At 44.9% G+C, this 20,353-nt stretch overlaps 1 protein-coding gene across 2 annotated transcripts; it reads left to right on the plus strand.

Annotated features, from left to right (window-relative positions):
- The first annotated feature begins 2,248 nt into the window (after positions 1-2,248).
- ZNF518B (zinc finger protein 518B) lies at positions 2,249-19,566 on the plus strand. 2 transcript variants are annotated; one of them, XM_033427873.2, is made up of 3 exons: positions 2,249-2,359; positions 12,829-15,678; positions 15,778-19,566. In XM_033427873.2, exons 2-3 carry the CDS (start codon positions 13,003-13,005, stop codon positions 16,246-16,248), a joined length of 3,147 nt encoding a protein of 1,048 aa, XP_033283764.1. In that variant the 5' UTR covers positions 2,249-2,359; positions 12,829-13,002; the 3' UTR covers positions 16,249-19,566. The 2 variants fall into 2 exon arrangements, with proteins under 2 accessions (XP_033283764.1, XP_004269684.1); XM_004269636.3 differs by having other exon boundaries at positions 12,829-19,566.
- Positions 19,567-20,353: the final 787 nt, after the last annotated feature.

Consider the following 20,353-nt stretch of genomic DNA (forward strand, 5'->3'; position numbering starts at 1 on the left):
CAGCTCTGATAGCCCTAGGCATTCATTAGCTTATGGCAGCATAACCCCAATCTTGGCTTGTCTTCACCTGGCCCTTTTCTCCCTGTGTGTCTCTGTTTTCATATGACCTTCTCCTCTGAATCTCTTCTCTTCTTTTAAGGATACCAATCTTATAGGATTAGGGCCCACCTAATGATGTCACCTTAACTACCTCTGCGAAGACCCTATTTCCAAATCAGTTGCATTCACAGGTGTGAATTCCCATTTCCATTCACTGGGCTTTAATATCTTTTGAGGGGATATAACCCAACCTATAACAGAGGGTGATCCATGGAACACTGAAAAGGGATTTAGGCAAACTAAGCTGGAGGATGGGGAAGAAGACAGGAAGGGTAGCCCTAAGTATAGGACTTCAAGGGTTTCTACAGGAGTGGCTTCTATCCCTCCCTGCTTGGCCCTTTTCCAGGCTGTAAACACCCCATTTCCAGACCCTCCACAAAGCATTGTACCTCACTGATTGGGCTCCTGAGAAATATAAATCTGTCAGAACTATGCTAAGCCTGGACCTGCCTTCTGCTGTTTAATGCTGACAATTGCTTGTGAGGTAGGTCCTATTCTTCACTGAATTTTATGGGAGAAACTGAGGTTCAGCCAGGTTAGGGAGCAAGCTCACAACTTGTGTGTGCTCGAAATGTATAACCAGCTCTAACTCCAGAGGCATTTCCAGGAGATCCAGAGGTACTCTTTTGTCAGTTCTATGTGACTCAAGAGGGCAGAACTGTAATGCATGAGTGTATGTTACACGGAGAGGCAATGATTTGGGCTAAATTTCAAGAAAAATTTTTCTAACGCTTAAAATTAACAGTTTTTCTGATTTGGCTCATTTTGCCACCAGAGATTTTCAGGCAGTGGCCATTTTAGATTCTCAATGCCCTTCCCAAACCCACCGCACTCTTGAGGGTGACTTTGAACTCTCTGCTCCATTCTCTCTGTTATGAACTGGACATAAGTGTAATTTTCCGAGAAGAGCTCCACTAGCTTCTCTGAGCCCTAGGAGATAGAGAACCAGGAAGCGCCCTTATCAGCAATGACTATGGCAGCATAGCACAGGGGTTAGACCTGGTGTCGGTGTTCCATCCCTGGGTTGTCATTCTCTCTGCCCAGCTCTTGTTATTTCAGTGGTGGGCATTTTTGTCCACTGCTGGTCCTGTGGCTGGCACTGTCATCCTGAACTCCACTTCTCCGTGTTGAAAAACTGTCCCAGCCCTGCATCTCCTTCCTGCATCTGGCCCATGTCTATGCACCCTGACCTCTGGCCTCCGACAGGAAGGTGCTGGAAACCAGCCTTGCTCCTTCCGGAGCCTTGAAATAAACTTTTGGCTGTTTTTCCTGAAGAAACTTCTCTCCTCTGCCATAATCTATTCTTAATAGGAAGAAATTGCATTTTGTAGGGAGCGGCATCCGAGTCACTGAGTAGGGGGACTCTAGCAATGCGGTCCACTTCTTTCCTTAGGGAGGGGTCTATTCTAGGTATATTTTCCTTCTGGAAGGTCGAAAGTGAGCAGGGGGGAGTGGTTCCCCCCACACACGGTACTAGAGTCCAAGAAGCAAGAGAAAATGGTGGCATTACGTAAGCTCACTCCATCTCCAGGTTCTCCCACAATCACTGTCTCGTCTGACCCTCGAAACAACCTACGTGGTAAATAAGGCTCTGGGCTTCAGGTCTGATCTTCCCCCACCTTTAAAAGTGAAAATATTGAGACTCCGAGAGGTCAGAGGACTTCCTCGCCCAAGGTCGCGCAGGCTTGTAAAGGAGTCAGGAGAGTTGGGATTCGAACCTGAGTCTTCAAGGTCATTTCGTTCACTGCTGCTTTCAAAAGAGAAAGAATTTGGACGCTGGAGATCTGAGCTCCTTTTCTACTGGACTTTAAGCTCCACAAGGGCAGGGAGCAAAGACCCCCTCCGCTTGGACCCAGCGCGGGCACACAGCAGGGGCCCACCACCGCTCTGCTGGGCCAACAATGGAAGCAGAATCAGTTCTTTTGCAGGGAGGCCCCGGAGCTTGCGGACATCCAGGCCAAGCATGGACATTGTGCGCAGTGGATGTGGACGCGTTCGGGCGAGCTCTGAGTCCAGGACCAGGGCTCGGCTGGGTCTTGGGCTCCGCGCCGCGCTGAAACCTGGTGAGGGCGGGCGCAGCTTTAGGGACCTCGGGCGCCAGCTGCGCTCCAGCCGAGCCTCTGCACGCACACTGCGCACGCGCGGCGCCGCCAGGCTCCGCCCCCCGAGTAGGGACCTACAGCGGGCGGCCGCGGAGGCGGCAGCGGTGGCCTGCGGCCGGCGGTGTAGACGCCCCTTCCCGGGACCCGGACCCGGCTCGGTGAGTGGCTGAGTGGGAGGACTAGGGTGCCGGGTCCGCGTGCGCGGGGCAGGCGGGGCCGGGCGGGGCCGGGGTGCGGAGGGGTGGCGCGGGGCCGTGCGGGGCAAGGACAGGACGAGGCCGCGCCGGGCAGGCAGCCGGGGCCAGGTGGTGCGGGACTCGGCCCCGCGTGCCCGAGCCGCCGGCCGGCGTCTTGGCAGGAGGCCCCGGGGCAGACGGGTCTCGGCAGCGGGCCCCGGGCTGGGTGCGGAAGAGAGGGCGGCGGCCTGGAGGGGAGGGGAGGGGGCGCCGGGCCGGGGGTGGGGGGAGGGGACGCCCGGCAGGGGGGCTCTCGCCGGGCCGGGGACAGGGAGTACGGACCTCGGGGTCCGGGGGTGGCGGCGGGTGCGCAGCCGGCGACCCCCGCTCGACCGCCTTTGTGCCGCGGCCGCGACCCTGTAGGCTCGCCCCGAATGCGCCGGGTCGTGACCCTTGGCGGCGGCGTCCGGGCTGCGGGACGGCCGGTGTGGAGCCGCCGAGCCCGGCCTCCTCCGCCCGCCCCCAGCGTTTTAAATGATGCATCTCCTGGGAGAGTTCCTACCGGTCGGCTCCGAGCAGGAAGTGTCGTCAGGAGGCCATTTTTAAAGCCTCCTGAGGGCCTAGGAGGTCAGCGTTGACGTGGTCCGGTTTTCAGTGGTTAGAAGAAACCCCTGCGATCCCTGGAAGGGGCCCGGACGACCCCTGGGGACGAGGCTGTAAACCCACTGTATCCGCGCCTTCCCTTCCTAGCAGCCGCGCTGTGAGACGTGGACGGCCTTGGATAACGTGTACCGTCGGTGTGTGTGCCAACAATAAACTTGAAAACCAGACTGGCATTGTCTTTCCTTGGGAGTTTTGGGGCATGTGCCCGGGGATGGGCTTGTCCATCTTTTGGTGGTGAGGGTGTAAAGGGAGGATAATGATGAAGGTGTGACTCGGTTCTAAATGCTGATGTCACTCTTTGTGGGATCTCCCCCATCTCAGCTGCCCTTTTATCTTGTTGCCTTGGGGTCCTTGGGCAGTTTGAGGCCAGGAAACCACGCAGGGTGCAAAAGAATGAAAATGCCTAAATCGGAAAGGGAAAGCCAAAGGAGAGAATGAAATAAAACACTTAAATTCCTCTATATATGTTGGTTATTCCGTGTATCCCGTGAAAATACGCTTGATTTTAAAAACTGGGATAATGAACAGTTGATCAACCTAACATGAAAAATTAGAAAGTGAAATACTGAGCACTGTGTCCTGATTAAAAATAAACGTCTACACAGCTCAACTGTTGTGTTGGATCCCTTAAACATTATCCCTTAAGCTTAGAATTGAAGTCACCAAGAGTGAGAAAACCGTGGTCTCCAGGAGCAGGCAGTACTTCCTATAAAAGAGCAGAGAGAATCAGAATGTATTTCTTTATCTCTGTCTGAGTCAGGTATGCAAAGTTCATTCCAACCCCTGATGTGTGTGCACAGCAGGAGATACTGGCCCAGCAATTGGCGATTTAAAAACCAATATCCCAATATAGTCTATTTAGGTAGAATACAAATGTTTGGCTTTTTTAAGTTATATCGACGTTATCTTTAACCTAGGATGCATTTTTTAATTTTTTTTTCTTTCTTAATCTTGGATCTAACATAGCCTTGTAAAATAACACTTTTGTAGGTATCCAGTTTTGTTGTGCTGTTAAACATTCATTGTAAGGTGCGTTGTGAAAACAGACAAAGGAGGGCATTATTTTATTTATTGGGCCTCCTCCCTGATTTTTAAAAATCCAGTAATAGCAATTAAAAAACACACATCTGTCTACTGGTCTATTTGCTTTAAAGGAAGGGGATCTGGACCAGTTTAAGAGGAAAAAAAAGAACAAAGAACATTGTTATTGTCGCCAGGAAGGCTGATGTTTCTTTCATTCATTGACTCCATTCAGCCAGTGCTCATTGAGTGCCTTGTGTGACCAAGCCCTGTGCTGTTGACTGTGATAAACAGGGTCCTCACCGGTGATGTTTCTCAGTCTTGATTGTTCTCAAGCTGCCGGGCATAGACTGCATTTTCTTTGTTCACATATTCAGACTTGGCCAGCTACAATCTCCATGTTCCATCCTGGGAGTGAAAGTGGCTAGAGCCCCCCAGATGGAGACATCCTCATCATAGGGTGGGGAGTGGGGAGGCATCAGAATCACCTGCGAAGAATTTAAGGCACAGGCCCTGAGCCCACCCCAGCAAAAGGACAATCTGATTCATTCATTCACCTGAGTCCTGGGAAGCCTTTCTTCCCTTTTCTTTTAAGCTCCCTTGCTTGAGAAGCACTTTGGGGGCTCATTCCCCTTATTTTCTAGAAAAGTGCATGAAGAAACCAAGGCTACACGGGCCCAACACTTAAACCCAAGTGTCTGGCTTCTGTTGCAGGGCCCTTTGTGCGCTGCCTTGCTGCCTCCCAGGGTTCTGAGCGTAGAAGCCTATGCCAGGGCCTGAGGTTGACACCGGCTGGGACTCGGTGCCTGAGAAGAGAAGGAAGAGCCCATGGGACTCTCCGTGCTTTTGACTCAGTCAGCAGCTCAGTGGCTCCGGGCAGGCAGTAAGAACAGTGCCCAACTATGACTGCAGTTCACAGCCCTCACACAGCAGGGTAGCAGAAAACACAGAATTTAGTCTAGATGCCAGCTGACCAACTCCATGACCTCAGAAAAGCGACAGTATCTCCAGATCTTACAAGAAGCAGGTAATTGGAGGTAATTGGTACTTTGAGGAGTAATGGATGTAATGTATGAATCTGCCTTCTCACACACCCCTTCCACCTGACTTGGGCCATGGTGCTCCAGGATTGGCAACACAGCCAGCCACTGAGAGCATCCCGATCAGGTCACTAGTGTAGCATTTACCACTTTACTGAAACCACCCGTTCCCCTCTCTCCATCTCCTGATCACACTCCTTAGAGACAGCAGCCTGCGGCGGGTGTCGGGTAAACAGCCCTGGCTCATGCCCATTGTACTCACACCATGCCAGGCGCATTTCAGTTTCCAAGAATCTGCAGAGTGGTTACTGCCCTTACACACTCCACAGACAGCATCAGTGATGATGTTTCCAAGGTCAAATGGCTAATAAGCAAGGGTAGGAGCCAGAGTCTCCCTGCCTGCTCACACCATTACAGTTCAAGGCAGTGGCCTTGCCTCCCCTCCAGGCACCCAAGGGTGGATTGGATTGGTATATAAAAGATTGCATAGGAGTGCTGATAATGGCCCTGGCCATTCCCCCATATGCTCCTCTCTACCTGTAATGTCCGGTAGTGATTCTCAACCTTGGCTGCACATTAGAACCACCTGGGAAGCTTTTAAAACTCCCAAAGCCTTCCACCCAACACAGTGGAGCCCAGGCATCATTATTTTTAAAGCTCCCCAGGTAAATTCTCTGTGCAGGAGGGTGACTAAACATCATAGGGACCTCTTTAAATAAGTTTAACATCCTGAACATATTATGACAAGTTGATTACCTTAATTCAGCCAAGGTTAAGAATCACTGATTTAGAATTATCTCAATTCTTCTTTGTTTAATTATAGTTTTTATTAAACTCTTGCTCCATTTCTTCTACAAAATTTTGATTTTAAGGCAAAAGTGGGGGGGTAGTACAAAGACACATTTGTCCTTCATTTTTATCACCTTTAGAGGCCTGAAGTTACTAGGTGTGTTTAATAACATAGAATTTTGTAATATTGCTTTTGTAGTACTACCTTGTTTTTACCTTTTTTCAAAAATGCTAACAAGAGCATATTTGCCTCTTAAATTTTTTTCCATGTATAGAACTGTAAGTTTTAGACTTTAAAAACTCTAGCACTAGTCATGTTCTTTCTTTAGAAATGTTGTCTCTTATTTAAACTATTAAAAAAAAGCTATAATAATAACTTCCTTTGTTCTCTGGTGTAGTTCCAGTTCACGTGCTCAGAAGTGTCATTCAGTCCCAAGGTAACTCCCTTTGTAGACTGGAGGGTGGGAGAGAAGATCCTCACCTCCAGCCAGAGCACTCAGCCAGAGAGACCTTTATCTCATTAGGCTCGTTTGTTAAACTAAGATTCTGCTTCTCTGGGATTACTGGACTCTTCTACATTGGAAGGAATCTTAAACAGAAAAATGTTGACTTATTTGTTGTCAAAACATGTAGTTTGCCTGCCGAGCATAAGGCTACCTGCTAGCTGCATTATACCATTTCCTCACATCAGCCATGTAAATCAGGCATTATTCCCATTTTACAAGTGAGGAAACTCAGGCTCAAAGAGGTTGAGTCCAGAATGACACGGCTTCTAAGTCAAAAACGTTGGTTTCAAACCTTGCTCCTGAGACCCCAAGGTGATTGCTCTTTTCACTCTATTGCACTTTTCATCTGGAAAGCTGAGGAATCAGAACAGGGGCTCTTGTTCAGCCTTCTTGCCTCTTTGTGTGCTGCAAGCATTACACTTGGTTTCAGAAGGAAATCTAAGATCTCAAAGGTGTACATTTGTCAGCAACATTTGGAAGTATTTTTTGCCATCAAGACGGCCATCAGTTTTCAGTTCAGTCATTTCAAGTGCAAGATAGATTAGCAAAAAGAAAATACTTCATTGATGTTTTTCATTGTTTAGATCTATTTACCATTCAGTTCAATTCTGATTCTTTGTAATTGTCTGGAAAAGTTCTCGCTGAGTGAGGCAACCGTTTCTTCTTAAATACTAACTTAACTGGAGAAACGTTGGCAGTTTACATACCTAATGTTGCATTGTTTCACTGATCAGGTATCACTCGTTTACATGCTAATGGTCATTTAGGGGTAGAATGTTTTAAAATTTTGGTTACTAGGAAACGTTAGTTAGACTAGCCTTTGCTATCTGTGGCTAAATAGACAAAAGGAGCAGAGAGAATTTTGGAGTGCATGTGCCACCAGACTGAGGACTTTGCATGCATGATCCTAGTTTGCTTCTCCTGATTACCCTCTAAGTTTGATGATATTAAAGCCTATTTCCTTTCCTGACGATAAGTAGAGAGAAATCACTTGCTTAAGGACCCAGCAAATAAGGGGCAGAATCAGAGTTTAAACGACAAACCTGCCAACTCCATTTTCCCTCTGCTCCTCATGGGTGGAGCAGCTATACATTCCTGCCCTAGCCGTGGATATGGTAGAAGCCACAATGCAAAGATTTCTGGAAGAGCTTCCTAAATTTGCTTCAATGTCCAAAAGATACAGTCAGTCAACTAAAATTTGCTGAGTTTGCTGGGCATCTCTCATGAACAAAAGCTGGATGTGATGATCCATGTAGCATGCACATGATTCAATTGTCCAGCCACTTTTTTTAAACTTTTCTCATTAACATCTGGTGTGGGGACACACTTATTTGCTACAGGGATAATTCACAGTTCAACTGGGCTTGGAGAGGAAAAGGTCGTTCGGTAACTATCAGTAGATTATATGTAAACCTAAGTTGTAATGAGCACTCTTGTAGTTAAAGCATCTTTTCCATGGTGATTATAATCACCTGTTGGCCCCTTTGCCACTAAGGCAAGGTGGATGGTTTGGCCCTAGAGGTAAATTATCTTTTAGACTGTACAGCCAAGCAACTATAATTAAAATTATAAAATGAGATTCACTGTGTATTCCAGAAAAAGCAATTCCCAGGCAGCAAAGAAGCCTGTATTTTAGCCCCTTGGACTAATTATGTGATAGGCATTATTTCTTCTATTTTCTTCATAAAAAAGGGAGAAGAATACTCTTAATAGTTTTATGTGTAAGTAACTTATATAAGCACTTATAGTCACACTGTCCCATTTAATCCTCACGACAACCTTGTGAGGTAGGTGCTGTTATTGTCTGGTTTACAGGTGAGGATTCAGACGGTTTGCTCCAGGTCAGACATCTAGAAGGCAATGGGGCTGGGATCTGAAACCCTGTAATCTGACTCCGCAATCTGTAGCTTTAAACACTATTTTCCTGCTTACTGCTCTTCTGATTCTGTTGAGCACTTGATGTTTTCGGTATTTAGAAGTCAAATGCTTCCTTTTTAATAAAAACTTACACAACCTTCATGATTTTTATAGCCCTAAATGTCACTGGTTTCTAACAAACTGTTTTTCTCCATCTGTCCCCATGATAAATTTTTAAGAAGCCAGGTCAGGTAAGCTCAGAGGCAGAAGGAAAACCCACCAGTAGTGGATGCTGCCCTTAGGCTTTTTCCCCAGAAAAGACAAGACTCAGTCTAGAGGAAGCACATTTGTCACACATTGTGCCCCTCCTCTCTGTGTGTGGAAGCCGCCTTTGTCTGATGCTGGAGATAATTCTGCGTTAAAAAGCTCACTTTTTGCTGTTTAAAAGCAGACAACTTAACATTAAGTAGCTATTTTATTATTGTGTCCAGAGTTAATAATATTAAGTATTTTCTGTGTTTTCGAGAACCTTCCTAAATGAACTTTAAAAAATGTACATCTCTAGTTCTAGGAGGTCAGATGCAGAGGTTTTGTAACAGGTGTTGTGAGTGTGGAAGGTAGGTGATCACCGACACTGGTGTTAATCCTGATTGATTAGTGCCCCCAGCACCTCGCACACACACGGCCCTTTATCTACAGTGTTTCATGTAATCCTTGGTCATCAGTCCACTGGACAGTAATCTGCCAAGGGGACCCAGCTTCACAGGTGGTTGTACATGAATGTGAACCAGGGAGAGAAAGGTGTATGGAGGGAACAAGGTCTTGGGAGCCCATTTACTCAGGTGTGTCCAAGTATAAATGCCAACATCAAAGCCATCTGAGTTCTTATGTGCCACTGCGTCCATTTACCGCTGTCTTGGGGTGCTACATCTGAGATCTTTTTCACCCACAACTAGCTCCACATGTTGCAGTGGCCAAAGAGACCTTTGTCTGCTTGTTTTGAAGAAGCCTGACATCTTTGTCACCTGGACGGAGGGAAGTACCAAGGTAGAAACATGCGTTATTTTGAGAATGGTTTAAAAGCCAAGAAGGCACTTTCAAACAGGTGACGTAATTGGGTCATGGCCTAGTGTCTTGCCTCCCTCTTAAACTGCATTTGCTAATCACAGCCTCATGCTTCATATTGACACTTGTTTCTGTGGATTCCTAATTCAAAATAACTGCTGAGATGGTTTTGCAGAAGCACCACCAGGAGGCTTCTGCATTACCGAGGCACCAAGCGGGCTTGGTTAGTTCTCTAGAGAGAGTTCTCCTGCAGCAGGATGCTCTCCTCTTCTTGCTAAGGTATGTGATTTTATCGTTCAGTCTGAGATTGCAAGTCTTCAGTTCCAGGAGGAATGACACCTCCAAGTTTTAAAAGGATTTGGAGAGAAAATGGCAAAACTGCCTTTTGTGATTTTTTTTTTTAAAAGAGCTGGTAAGCAGGTTGTACCAGGCAAGTAAGTTACTTTCTTTTCTTTCCTCCCCCTCTTTTCTTTTTCCCTCCCTCCCTCTTTCCCTTCTTACCTCTTCTTCTCTTCCTTCTTTTCTCTTCTTCTTCTTCCTCTTCTCTTCTTCTCCCTCAGGATTATGAGGCTGGTAGATCAGATGTGTACATATCGGCTGGTACGCACCTCTTGTGAACAGAATTGAGACAGGAAAGGAGCAGATTAATGACTGGTCTATCAGGGATTAAGTTGTTTGTAGCTCCAAGGTCAGGATATAAGGAAGTTACAAGAAGGTTGGTTTCAGTTTTATTTAAGGGTAAATTCTGGCCAGTAACAACTATGTGAAAATAAAATTAGCTGCCCGAAGAGAGAATGAGTTTGGCTCATGGTAGTAGTAGAGCATCAACTGCATGACCAACTGATGAAGATGTTTTAAAGGATTGAAGTGTTGCTGGAAGTTTCAACCAGTGATTTCTGATGCTGGCTTCTCATCAGAATCATATGGAGTCCTTTTACAAACCATAAATGTCTCTTCTCCTTCCCTCTCCCACTAAGATTTAGATTCATGAGCTTTGGGATGAAGCCCAAGAATGTCTATTTTAGCTCTGATTCTGCAGCTCCTCCAGATTCAGGAACCACTGGACCAGATCCCCTTAAAGCTGCTTTTCAGCCTCTGCATTCCTTGGGCCAGTGGTTTTCTTAGGCTCTGGTTGCAGCCATTGCTTCTTCTATTTTAGCAGGACGGAGATGCCCACTTGAACATGTTGACAATAGTAGCATTTTTAGATGATAAAAAGTCTGCAACTTCAGGGCTAAGCATTCATCTATGTGAGCACAGATGAGTGAGCAGATACAAATGGGTGGCTGGCTTGAGGTCACTTCATTAGTGCAGAAGTTCTGGATATCACTTCTGTCTCCTTTCACTAAAGCCAGTTTACAAATCCAGAAAGTGAAGTGCGTCAGCTTCTCCCAGTGACTCATTTGAAAGCTCTGCCTGCTGTATATGTACCAGGAGTACAGAGGAAAATGACCGTCCTTGTCTTTGCCCATGCCTGTCAGTTTGCAGTTTGAGGCATCCACATGTCCTGTCCTGTGCACAGTCCCCCTGCATAGGTATGTGTTTGAACATTGAGGGGATAGGTTTGCACCTTGCAACCCCACAGGCCTCTGCCCGCTTGGTGTGTATTACATACACACTTGGGGTGGGGCAAGTCTGATTGTGTCCCTAGGTGCTTGTGATTGCATGCTGGGAGTTGTTTTTGAAAGGAGGCAACTGTCTTTTGCAAAAGCAAAATAGGAAAAGATACTACTGCAAAAGAAAATAAAGATTGTCATCAATGTGGTACGTTCTTACGGTGCTTTCCAAAAATGTTTTTAAAGGCAGGTTGTATGCTAGATCTGGATACGCAATAATTGTTTCTCTCCACCCCACAGCAAGACCTTCTGCTCCCCCAGGTCGGCCTTTCAGACTTACTTTGTACAGCTCTTGGCCTGTTAGCAGGGTGCCAGAAGGAAGCTGCTAATTCCCATTCGTATCGCTGCCCATCGTTGAACAAGCACTTACTGAGGCCTCTGTGCGCCTCTTGACATTCAGGGAAGTGTTTTAAAATTTTAAAAGTGTTGTCTTGTATTCTTTAGCGTCTTAGTCATCATGGCAGGACTGTGGAAGAGGTTGGATAAGTATCCGTAATTCTTATTGCCAGATGAAAAAACTGAGGCTCAACAGGTTGAAAGTGGTTTTTTTAAGGTCATAAAAGAAAGGCTTTTAGCAGGTCCCAAACTGGAATGGTTTTTGTTTAGTTCTGTGTATTCTGAAAAAAGAATACATAGTTACAGATAATTACCTATCTTTATGTACAAATCACTGCATTACACATATTGTGGTATTGGCTCTAGAAAACAGGAGCTGCATTCCAGGCCGCCTTTCTCCCTCCCCTGTGTCCTTGCTGCCATGGTTTCACCCTCTGAGACTCCGGTCCCTGTAGCCGCCGGAGGCAGTGGCTGGAATATAGATCAGATCATGTCATGTTCTGTTGCTGCTCCAGTCTCTCCCCGGGTCTCCTCCTCACGTGGGGAGAAGCCACATCCTTATGATGCTGCACCATAGATCTTCCCCTGACCAGTACCCTCCGCCCTTCCTTGCTCATTGCCCCCCAGCCTCAGCCTCCTTGCAGTTACTCAAGTGCTCCAGGCCCACTTCCCACAGAGCTTCCCCCTCCCTCAGCTTGAAACGCCCTCCTCCCAGGCTGCCCCGAGGTCTCTGCTCCAACATCAGCTTCTCTTCAGGCCCTTTCTGACTCTCCACGCCCCAGCCCTACAACTTCATCACATAGTTACACCCTGTCCCCCTTGCCTGGCTTTATGGTTTGTTTTCCCCAGTCACTTGCCACCATCTGCCAAATAAATGCACAGTTTGTCTTCCCTCTCTGTACCATTGTGAGGGGAGGGACGGATTTGCTTCTGGTCACTGCCCTGTAGCGCCTAGAACAGTGCCTGACACCTGATAGATGCTCAGTAAGATGTTGAAGGAATAAGTATTTGTCTACCTAGTATTGTCAGGATAGTATTGTCTTCTTACCACTTGTGAAAGCAAATGGGGCACATGAGAGAGAGAGTTGGGATCCACCCCATAACATAGAAACAAATGGACACCTGAGCGGGAACCCTGGCTCTACCACTGGTTAACTTGTGTGTTTAGAAACTAAAATGCCAGCCTCCTAAGGTTTTAGTGAGGCTGTTATGAAATTATACCTGTGAAGTTGCTAGAATGCTCTCAGTGACCCTTAAAAATAACTCACTCAGCAAAGGCTATTCTGAATGACTGCCATGATTACCCCAGTATATCTATGTTTATGGTTGGCCTAAAGTAATGACTTTTAGAGGGGCGGACTTTGAAAATGTTTTCAGTTTAGGCTGGTTATTTGCCAGTTCTGTTGTACTGTGTATCACTGTGTTTCAAGATAGTAGGTCAAGATTTAGCATAAAATCCCCAAGATCACTGAAATATTAGGGTAAATTTGGAAATACGTTAGCTAAACCTTAAGTTCATGTATTAATGATGCTTTGTGATACCATTTTTTCCCCTTTAGTGTTGCCTGGAGTATCAGAGAATTGGAAACAGCCATATTTGGGGATCATGACCTACTCTGGTGGTTTGTGAAAAAGATAATGCGTCCCTGGGAAGCCAGCCACAAAGTGTACTGAAGGGTGCTTCCTACGAGTTTTGTCACGCCCTTCTGGGTTTCAGTGGCCTCCTTTTAGAAATGCAGATGAAGAAGATGAAGGATAGTGGGCAGCAGTTATGGACCACACAAGTGGATGACGGACACAGTTCCTTGACCATGTCGCCCAAACAGCCTAATGCTAATCGAGCGACTCGCCCAGATAGACAAGAAGCTCAGACTCTTTTGTATCACGTCTCTGAGGCAGAGGCTGCCACGATGACCGTTGCTACATGCGTAAAGTGTAAAAGTGTGTACAAGATTCCGCTTCAGGATCTGAAAAAGGATACTGGCCAAAGCCAAAAGGAGGACAAATATGTTTGCTTCAAATGCAGCCTAGGTGTGGCCCCTCCCCATTTCCATTTTGTGAATAATCACAGTGCTACTCACATAGGAAATAAACCAGAAACCATCTCAAGTTCTGTCAATAACAAATTTAGGGTAAGGAACTTTAAGCCAGGCAAATACTATTGTGATAAATGTCGATTTTCCACGAAGGACCCTCTGCAGTACAAAAAGCACACGCTTCAACATGAAGAGATTAAATTCATTTGTTCTCACTGCAGCTACATTTCCTACACTAAAGGGGAGTTTCAGAGGCACTTGGTGAAACACACAGGCATTTTCCCTTATCAATGTGAGTATTGTGACTATGGTGCTATTAGAAATGACTACATTGTCAAACACAGGAAGAGAGTCCACGAGAAGGCTGGTGGAAAACGGCTGCCCAAAACCATTGCCAAGCTGGAGCCAAAAAGAATCAGTGCCTCCAAGCAAAACCCAGAGCTTTTAAAAGCTTCCAGTCCAAGGACTGCGTTTCAAAATAACTTGTCAGATCAGCTTTCAGCATTCTCCCTCCATTCAAATAAAGACAGAATGCACAACATAATGTTATTACCTGAATCAAAGGAGCACCAAAAAGATGTCGTGTGCATTCCAAATAAAGTGACGCTGTCAGAGCCCAGTGAAGTCAACCTGTTTGAGAACAAAAGTGTGGAGGTGGAAGTGTTATCCCCTGCAAAAGAGCCTGTTCAGCCGGGAATGCCATTAACGGTTGTGGCACCAGCGGAACTAATCATCCCTGCAAACTGTTTAGCCCAGTTGATAGATGTGAAGGTTGTCAATGGAACACAGCAGCTTGTGCTGAAACTGTTTCCTCTGGAAGAAAGTAATTGCCTTGCCGCTGGTGAGGGTGATGGAGGTAATTCTGAACATGTGACTAAAGAGAAAGATTCAGGCGAACAGGAAAAAATGGCTTCTGCAGAACAAACAAAGTCACTGATGATCGAAGGGAATGTTGGAAAACTTGCAGGCATCAATAATCTTCAATCATCAGTTCAGAAACAACTTAAAAACGTGAAGTGGGTAAGGTCTTATGACTTTTTCACCTCAAATTCTAGCGTGTGCAGTGGTGGAGGATCCTTTCTCAACCCTGATAGAGTTGAGGGTTTGCAGAAAAAAGGTTATACATATCCACAAAGAACTGCTCTTCCTTCCATTGCCTTAAAAGGTCATTCTCCATCATCTCTAATAAAAAATGGTATTTTAAGTGGTCTTGGAACTACGTCAAACTCTTTTCCATATAAAGCTGCCTTTTCTTTTACTGAAGATAGAAGAAATTTACACAGTGACTCACAGCAGTTATTTCCTCTTGCTGCATCGCCTGCAACCATTTCCTTCTCTGGAGAAAAGGACTCACTGCCCCTAAGTAAAAAGGACGTGGAATCTAGAAATGAGATCAGTTTTCCTGTAAAAATGGTTCCCCCTAATAGGAAGCTGAAAGATAACCAGACACAGGAACACAAGGCAGTTTCAAATACTGGCCAGATTTCCTCTCAACATAAAAGTGAGTATTTACACATAAATGTAACGGGAGAAGATGGAATCAGACCTCAACAGTCTGGGGATAAACCTTTGGATTTAAAGAATTCTGTAAAGGCTAATGACTCCTTCGAAGGCCCAGTCATCTCATCAGTGTTTTCTCTGAGCTCCGGATCTGAAAACGTCCCTGAGGGCATTAAGTGGAATAGTTCAACGTCCAAAATAAAGTCAATTGAACTCTTGCGCAGAAAGATAGCCCAGCTAATTGAATCCTGTGGCAAGCCTTCATCTTTGGCTGCAAGTAATGCACATCGTCGTTCTGTAGGGAAGGCATCTAAGGTCACTTCGAAAGCTGCCTCTGAAGGTATTCAGGAAATTAACGTGTCATTTACCAGCACTGGCTATTCTGCAGGTACTCTCCCGGAACCTCAGGATGACGTTGGTATTAATGGACAGCTTACTCATCAGCAGATATATCCGCACCTTGTAGAAGGCAGCAGTGGGAAAACCGAAAGCGGAGTAGCCAGGAAGCCACATTTGGCTCCTCCAGTATTGATCCCGAAGGGGGCTGTGCTGAGGGTTCTTAATTCCTCTGAGAATTCCCACGTTATAGAGGCTACATGTGAAGCACCTGTCAGCATCCCCTGCAGTGAGACACAGTTAATAAAACCCATTCCGTTCTGCCCAGTGAAACAGACAGACTTGGACTTACAGTCTTGGACAAGTGAAAGTGGGCCGGTAGACATGTCCCAGAATCATGATCTATCTCTTTGGGCTAAATCAAGAAAAGAGAGTGCAAATTGTAGCACCATGGTTAAAAAAACTGGACTCCTGCATGGACAGCAAGGAAGCAGTGAAATAAGTAAGCAAGGGAAACTGTTTTCCAGAAGTCTTCCTGTAAGTAAAAATAAAACCAAACAGGTCAACTCATCCAAGAAGAAAAGCAAAATTCAGGCTGATCCCAGCCGCTGTTTCAAGGATCCTTCCATTTTTCAGGTTGCAAGACAACTTCGACTGATAGCAGCTAAACCAGACCAGTTGATCAAATGCCCCCGTCGGAACCAGCCTGTCATCGTGTTAAACCATCCTGATGTCGACTCACCAGAAGTATCCAATGTGATGAAGGTAATAAACAAGTACAAAGGCAACGTCCTCAAAGTGGTCCTATCAGAGAGGACTAGGTGTCAGTTAGGCATCAGGCGGCATCATGTCCGGCTGACCTACCAGAATGTGGAGGAAGCCAATCAGATAAAAAGGCAAATGATGTTGAAAATGAAACTTAAAAAAGTTCATAAAAACAACTACCAGGTGGTGGATTCCTTGCCCGATGACTCATCACAGTGTATATTTAAGTGCTGGTTTTGTGGACGGCTCTACGAAGACCAGGAAGAGTGGATGAGTCATGGCCAACGGCATTTAATAGAAGCAACTAGAGATTGGGATGTTCTTTCTTCCAAGGGCAAATAAGTGAAAAATTGCTCTTGGAAGAAAATTGTTTTTCTTACTTTTAATTGATTCTGGTTTGGTTTGCTTGGTTTTGTGTCCCTCCCTGACTCTAGGATAATACAGACTGCAGGGATGGGAGGTTGGTTCAGTCTTCAGGTCTTCCTGGGAATGTGGAGAGCCTGGCGTCTGAGCCTGGTGAGTGGACATCAGAAGGTGTCTGTGGCCCCCGAGGAAGTGCACACAGATTCACGTGTGTGCATTTGTCTGGGGCGAAGGGAAACTTTGAACAGATTTTCAGTGGGATCTGAGACTTCCCTTTGGTCAGCAACCTTTTTCTGCATAGATAAAAATCATTTTAATCCATTCGGAGGGGCAAGTTTAGAATGTTTTACACATGCTCTTTATATAACAAAATGCTACTGAAGAATTAAACCCAGGTCTTGGTGTACACATCCACTTATTTTTTTTTTTGCATTAACTCATCTCCTGAATATTTGGTACATAATGGAAAGTATATTTTCTACTTTGTTAGTTATCTTAAGTTTGGTTATAGAAAAGTGGCCCTTCTTTTAAATCCCTCACCCACTCTGCAGTGTTGCTAAGTGTTCTCTGTAGCACAGAGAGTTGGGCTTTTGTTGACCCTTTTAAAGAATAATTCCAAAGGTTGGCCTGAATTTACTACAACAGCAGGTGTTGTTAGGGGAAGAAAGGAACATTTTCAGGCTTTTGCTTTATTTTTAAATACCTTGATTTATGACAGCTGGGGAGGGAATGTGCCTTTTGGGGGGAAAAAAAGGAGAAGAAAGGGTCACAGAGGGAGAATATCTAAAATTATCTCCTGTTTGCCCTTACCACTCTCACAAAAGTCAAGTAAGTCATCAATTTAAAATGTGAATGAACAGGCATCTTTCAACAGAGATAAAGTTTGGGGAGACAAATCAAGATAGATAGGATTGTGACGAAAGTTGTAGCTTTAATGAGACTATCAGTTTTCATTTGGGAACTCATCGCAGACCACGGGTGGAACTTGCACACTGTTTTCTTTCTTCCTTCATCACCAGTGGATCACAGACACTGTTCCCCACCCCTGCCAGGTCTTATCCTGCTCTCCCTTGGTGGGTTTTCTGAACAGGCCCTCCTGTGAAATGAGATAGCTTCCCTGCTCACCTGTCCCTTTCCCTTGCTTGAGGCCCCTTAAGGTTTTCCCTGATGAAAATACTAAAAACAGGCAAGAATCAACAAAATGAACACCTCCCACCACCTCTGTTAAGCTTATAGGAACACTGTCCCTGGTTTTCATCAGTGCTACCAACCTGCTTCTAATTTATCTCAGCCGCAGTCAGGCTTTCCCTGTTGCTCACCTTCCCTGGGAAGCAGCTCCGAGAACACTCCAGCTACCCCTCCGCCAGCAGGAGTCAGGACTGGTGCTGGTCTCCACAGCACCTTCCTGTGCACTAGAAAAAAGCCCACCCTCTGCACCGTTGCGGCTGCTTGGGCAGATGGATGGCTTGACAAAAGCAGCTCAGGCTGGGTTCTAGGCCTCCCTTGCCCACCCAGCGGGGAACCAACCATAACGCAGAGCACACACAGCACAGCTACAAAGCAGCCCCAACTCACGTGTTTTCCTCCCTTTTAAAGACTCCTTCCTTAGGGAATTGAGGGCAGCGAATGAAACTGGGGGCTGTTACATCTGAGAAAGGCGTGAGTGAGATTTCTGTTGTGTTGGGTAGTCAGTTAAGAGACTTCCTGATTTTTCTTTCCACGTGGCAAAGCCTTAGATTATCCTCTGATACATCAGATTGTAATTCTTTGTAGTTGGTTCTCATTACAGATATTCAACGTGGCTTGTGTATAGTTTAATACATGATCATTAAGTTGATTAATTGGTTAGTTTTTATTGAAATTTAAAACTTGGGTTTTTTATATGTGTATATATATATGTGTACACATATATTTTTTACCATATGAAAACTTGCAGTAGCTAATTTTCTGATTTCCTATTTTATAATGAAGTTACGTGGGCTGGAAAAATATAAAACATTTTATATTCTAGAAATAATTTATTTTGGAAGTACATTTTTATAATGGTCTGATCTCATTTTTAGAAAATGAAAGCACAGTAAGTGATGGGTCTGATTTATATGAACAAATGGGAGTAGAAACCCCGGTGGATCATTGCAGTACGGTATTTAGTCCCGGTGCATTTCTAGATGGTGCTTTTTGGGAACTGGATTGTGTGTACCGCTTCAGTACATAAAGGAGAGCATTCTTAAGTTTTATCCATGCGTAGATCTGTTATTCACTCCCCACCCCAGCCCCCATCATGAAAGAAGGCTCTTAAGGTGTTGAGAGGTGAAGAAAAGGCTGTGCTTTATTATTTTTCTCCTTCTATACCTCACTGCTTAGTAGCATCTTTCCTGAAAGGCTAGACCATGACCTTTCAGGAAAGATAACCATGAATCAGGTCAGAGTGTTAAGTGTCAACATGAAACATTTACACTTTGCAGCATCAACTGTTTTTCAAGTATTACCTAAAACTCAGCTTATGTACTTGTACAGAGGAAAATTTTGTGAGTAGAATATGTAGCTAGGCTTTTTGAGATTTCCAGAACTACAGTACTTTGTAAGGAATTCAGAGGCCTCCTGGAAGTCATAAAAAAAAAATGAGAAAGCAAAAAATGGCTGTCTTCCCTATATAAAGAACTTTAGAAAATAGCTTGTTAACATGTAGCTTAATGTCATGAAACGAACAAAATTGGAGAAGGTAGGGGCAGAACTGTGTTGAGTATTTGTCTACTCTTTCTTACCTTGATTTTGAAGGGTCTCTACTCAGTAAATGTTACTCATAGTACTTACTACTAAAATCATTTCTAACTTATTTTTTAAAATAGGTTTTCTTTGGGGGATAAGAAATGAGACAACATTGTTATATTTATGATATGACAGTGAATTTTTTTTTAAAAAGTATACTCAAAATAGATTCTGTTTTACTCAAGTTTTTATCCCCAGTCCAAAACACTTTGTGAGCCCCACTCATGGGCCAAGTGCTCTTGGTTAAGCTAAACTGAACACAATGTATTAACCCTCAAAAGTTCCATCCCTCTTTCTTAAGCCACCCCAGAAAATGAAGACGTGATGCCACTCAGCCTTTGGAATAACTTTTGAATCTGTTAACGTCAGTATGAGCAGAAAACAAAACATTGCATAACATGTTTTAAGCATTATTAAAAAGTCCTGCATTAACAGTTTGTGTGTCTGCTGCTCTGATTTTGAAACACGTATGTATATAGATAGAGAAGTTGGCATAAATTTTGTTAAATAAAGCAACTATAAAATTTTCTCTGTTCTTTCATTTCAAATGTTAAGCAAGTTGGCTATTAATTATACAGCCTGTCTTGTGTGATGTATTTCTGAACCACATAAAGGCATCATCCTACATAATACAGGCGCTTTGAATTCCATAAAGGTATATTTTGAATTTGATGCACTGCTGGTTAACTAAGCATACCCTGAAATGAGGCCAGGTAACTTTGTTTTGCTTTGGCTTACATTCACAAGAGATGAGATGCTGGTTTGGGCAGCAGTGGCGATTTTCATGCCATGGTCATGTCATTCAGAGAATGTGTGTGGGTCCTGCCCTCCATGTGTAGCCTCTCAACTAAGTGGGGCTTGGGTGGAAGAGTTTCCAAGTAGTCAGTGAGCCTGCTGGGCCATTTGAGTGTAATTGCATGGCTAATGCCATCTATCCAAATACCATTGATTGTTTAAATCTGATTCTACACATACTTCAGAAGAAAGAGTATGAGGATATTTGGAGAGGGGCATTCAGTCCCTCATCTCATTCCCAGCACCCAAGGAGTCCAAAAAAGAAGAGCCTTAGACTTCAGTTGAATATTGGCAAACCCTAAGGAAAAGATAAAGAGGAGATGATAGGAATTGCTGAAATTCACCAATTTGGCTTATTTAGTATCTGAGTTGAGATGAGTCATCCTCTAATCCTATAGATCTAGTCTAACAACTTGTCACCTTTGGCTGGTTATTTAGGGGAGTAGCAATCAAAGAAGGCAGCAGAAGCCTAAAGGGGGATTTGTATCGGCCTGGACTTCAGGGCTGGCTATAGTGTGAC

The sequence above is a fragment of the Orcinus orca genome, chromosome 4, assembly GCF_937001465.1.
Source record: "Orcinus orca chromosome 4, mOrcOrc1.1, whole genome shotgun sequence".
Classification (NCBI taxonomy): Eukaryota; Metazoa; Chordata; class Mammalia; order Artiodactyla; family Delphinidae; genus Orcinus; species Orcinus orca.

Bases quoted from the DNA above. Each gene is read 5' to 3' on its own strand.
- ZNF518B (XM_004269636.3), top strand. From the start codon at position 13,003: ATGCAGATGAAGAAGATGAAGGATAGTGGGCAGCAGTTATGGACCACA.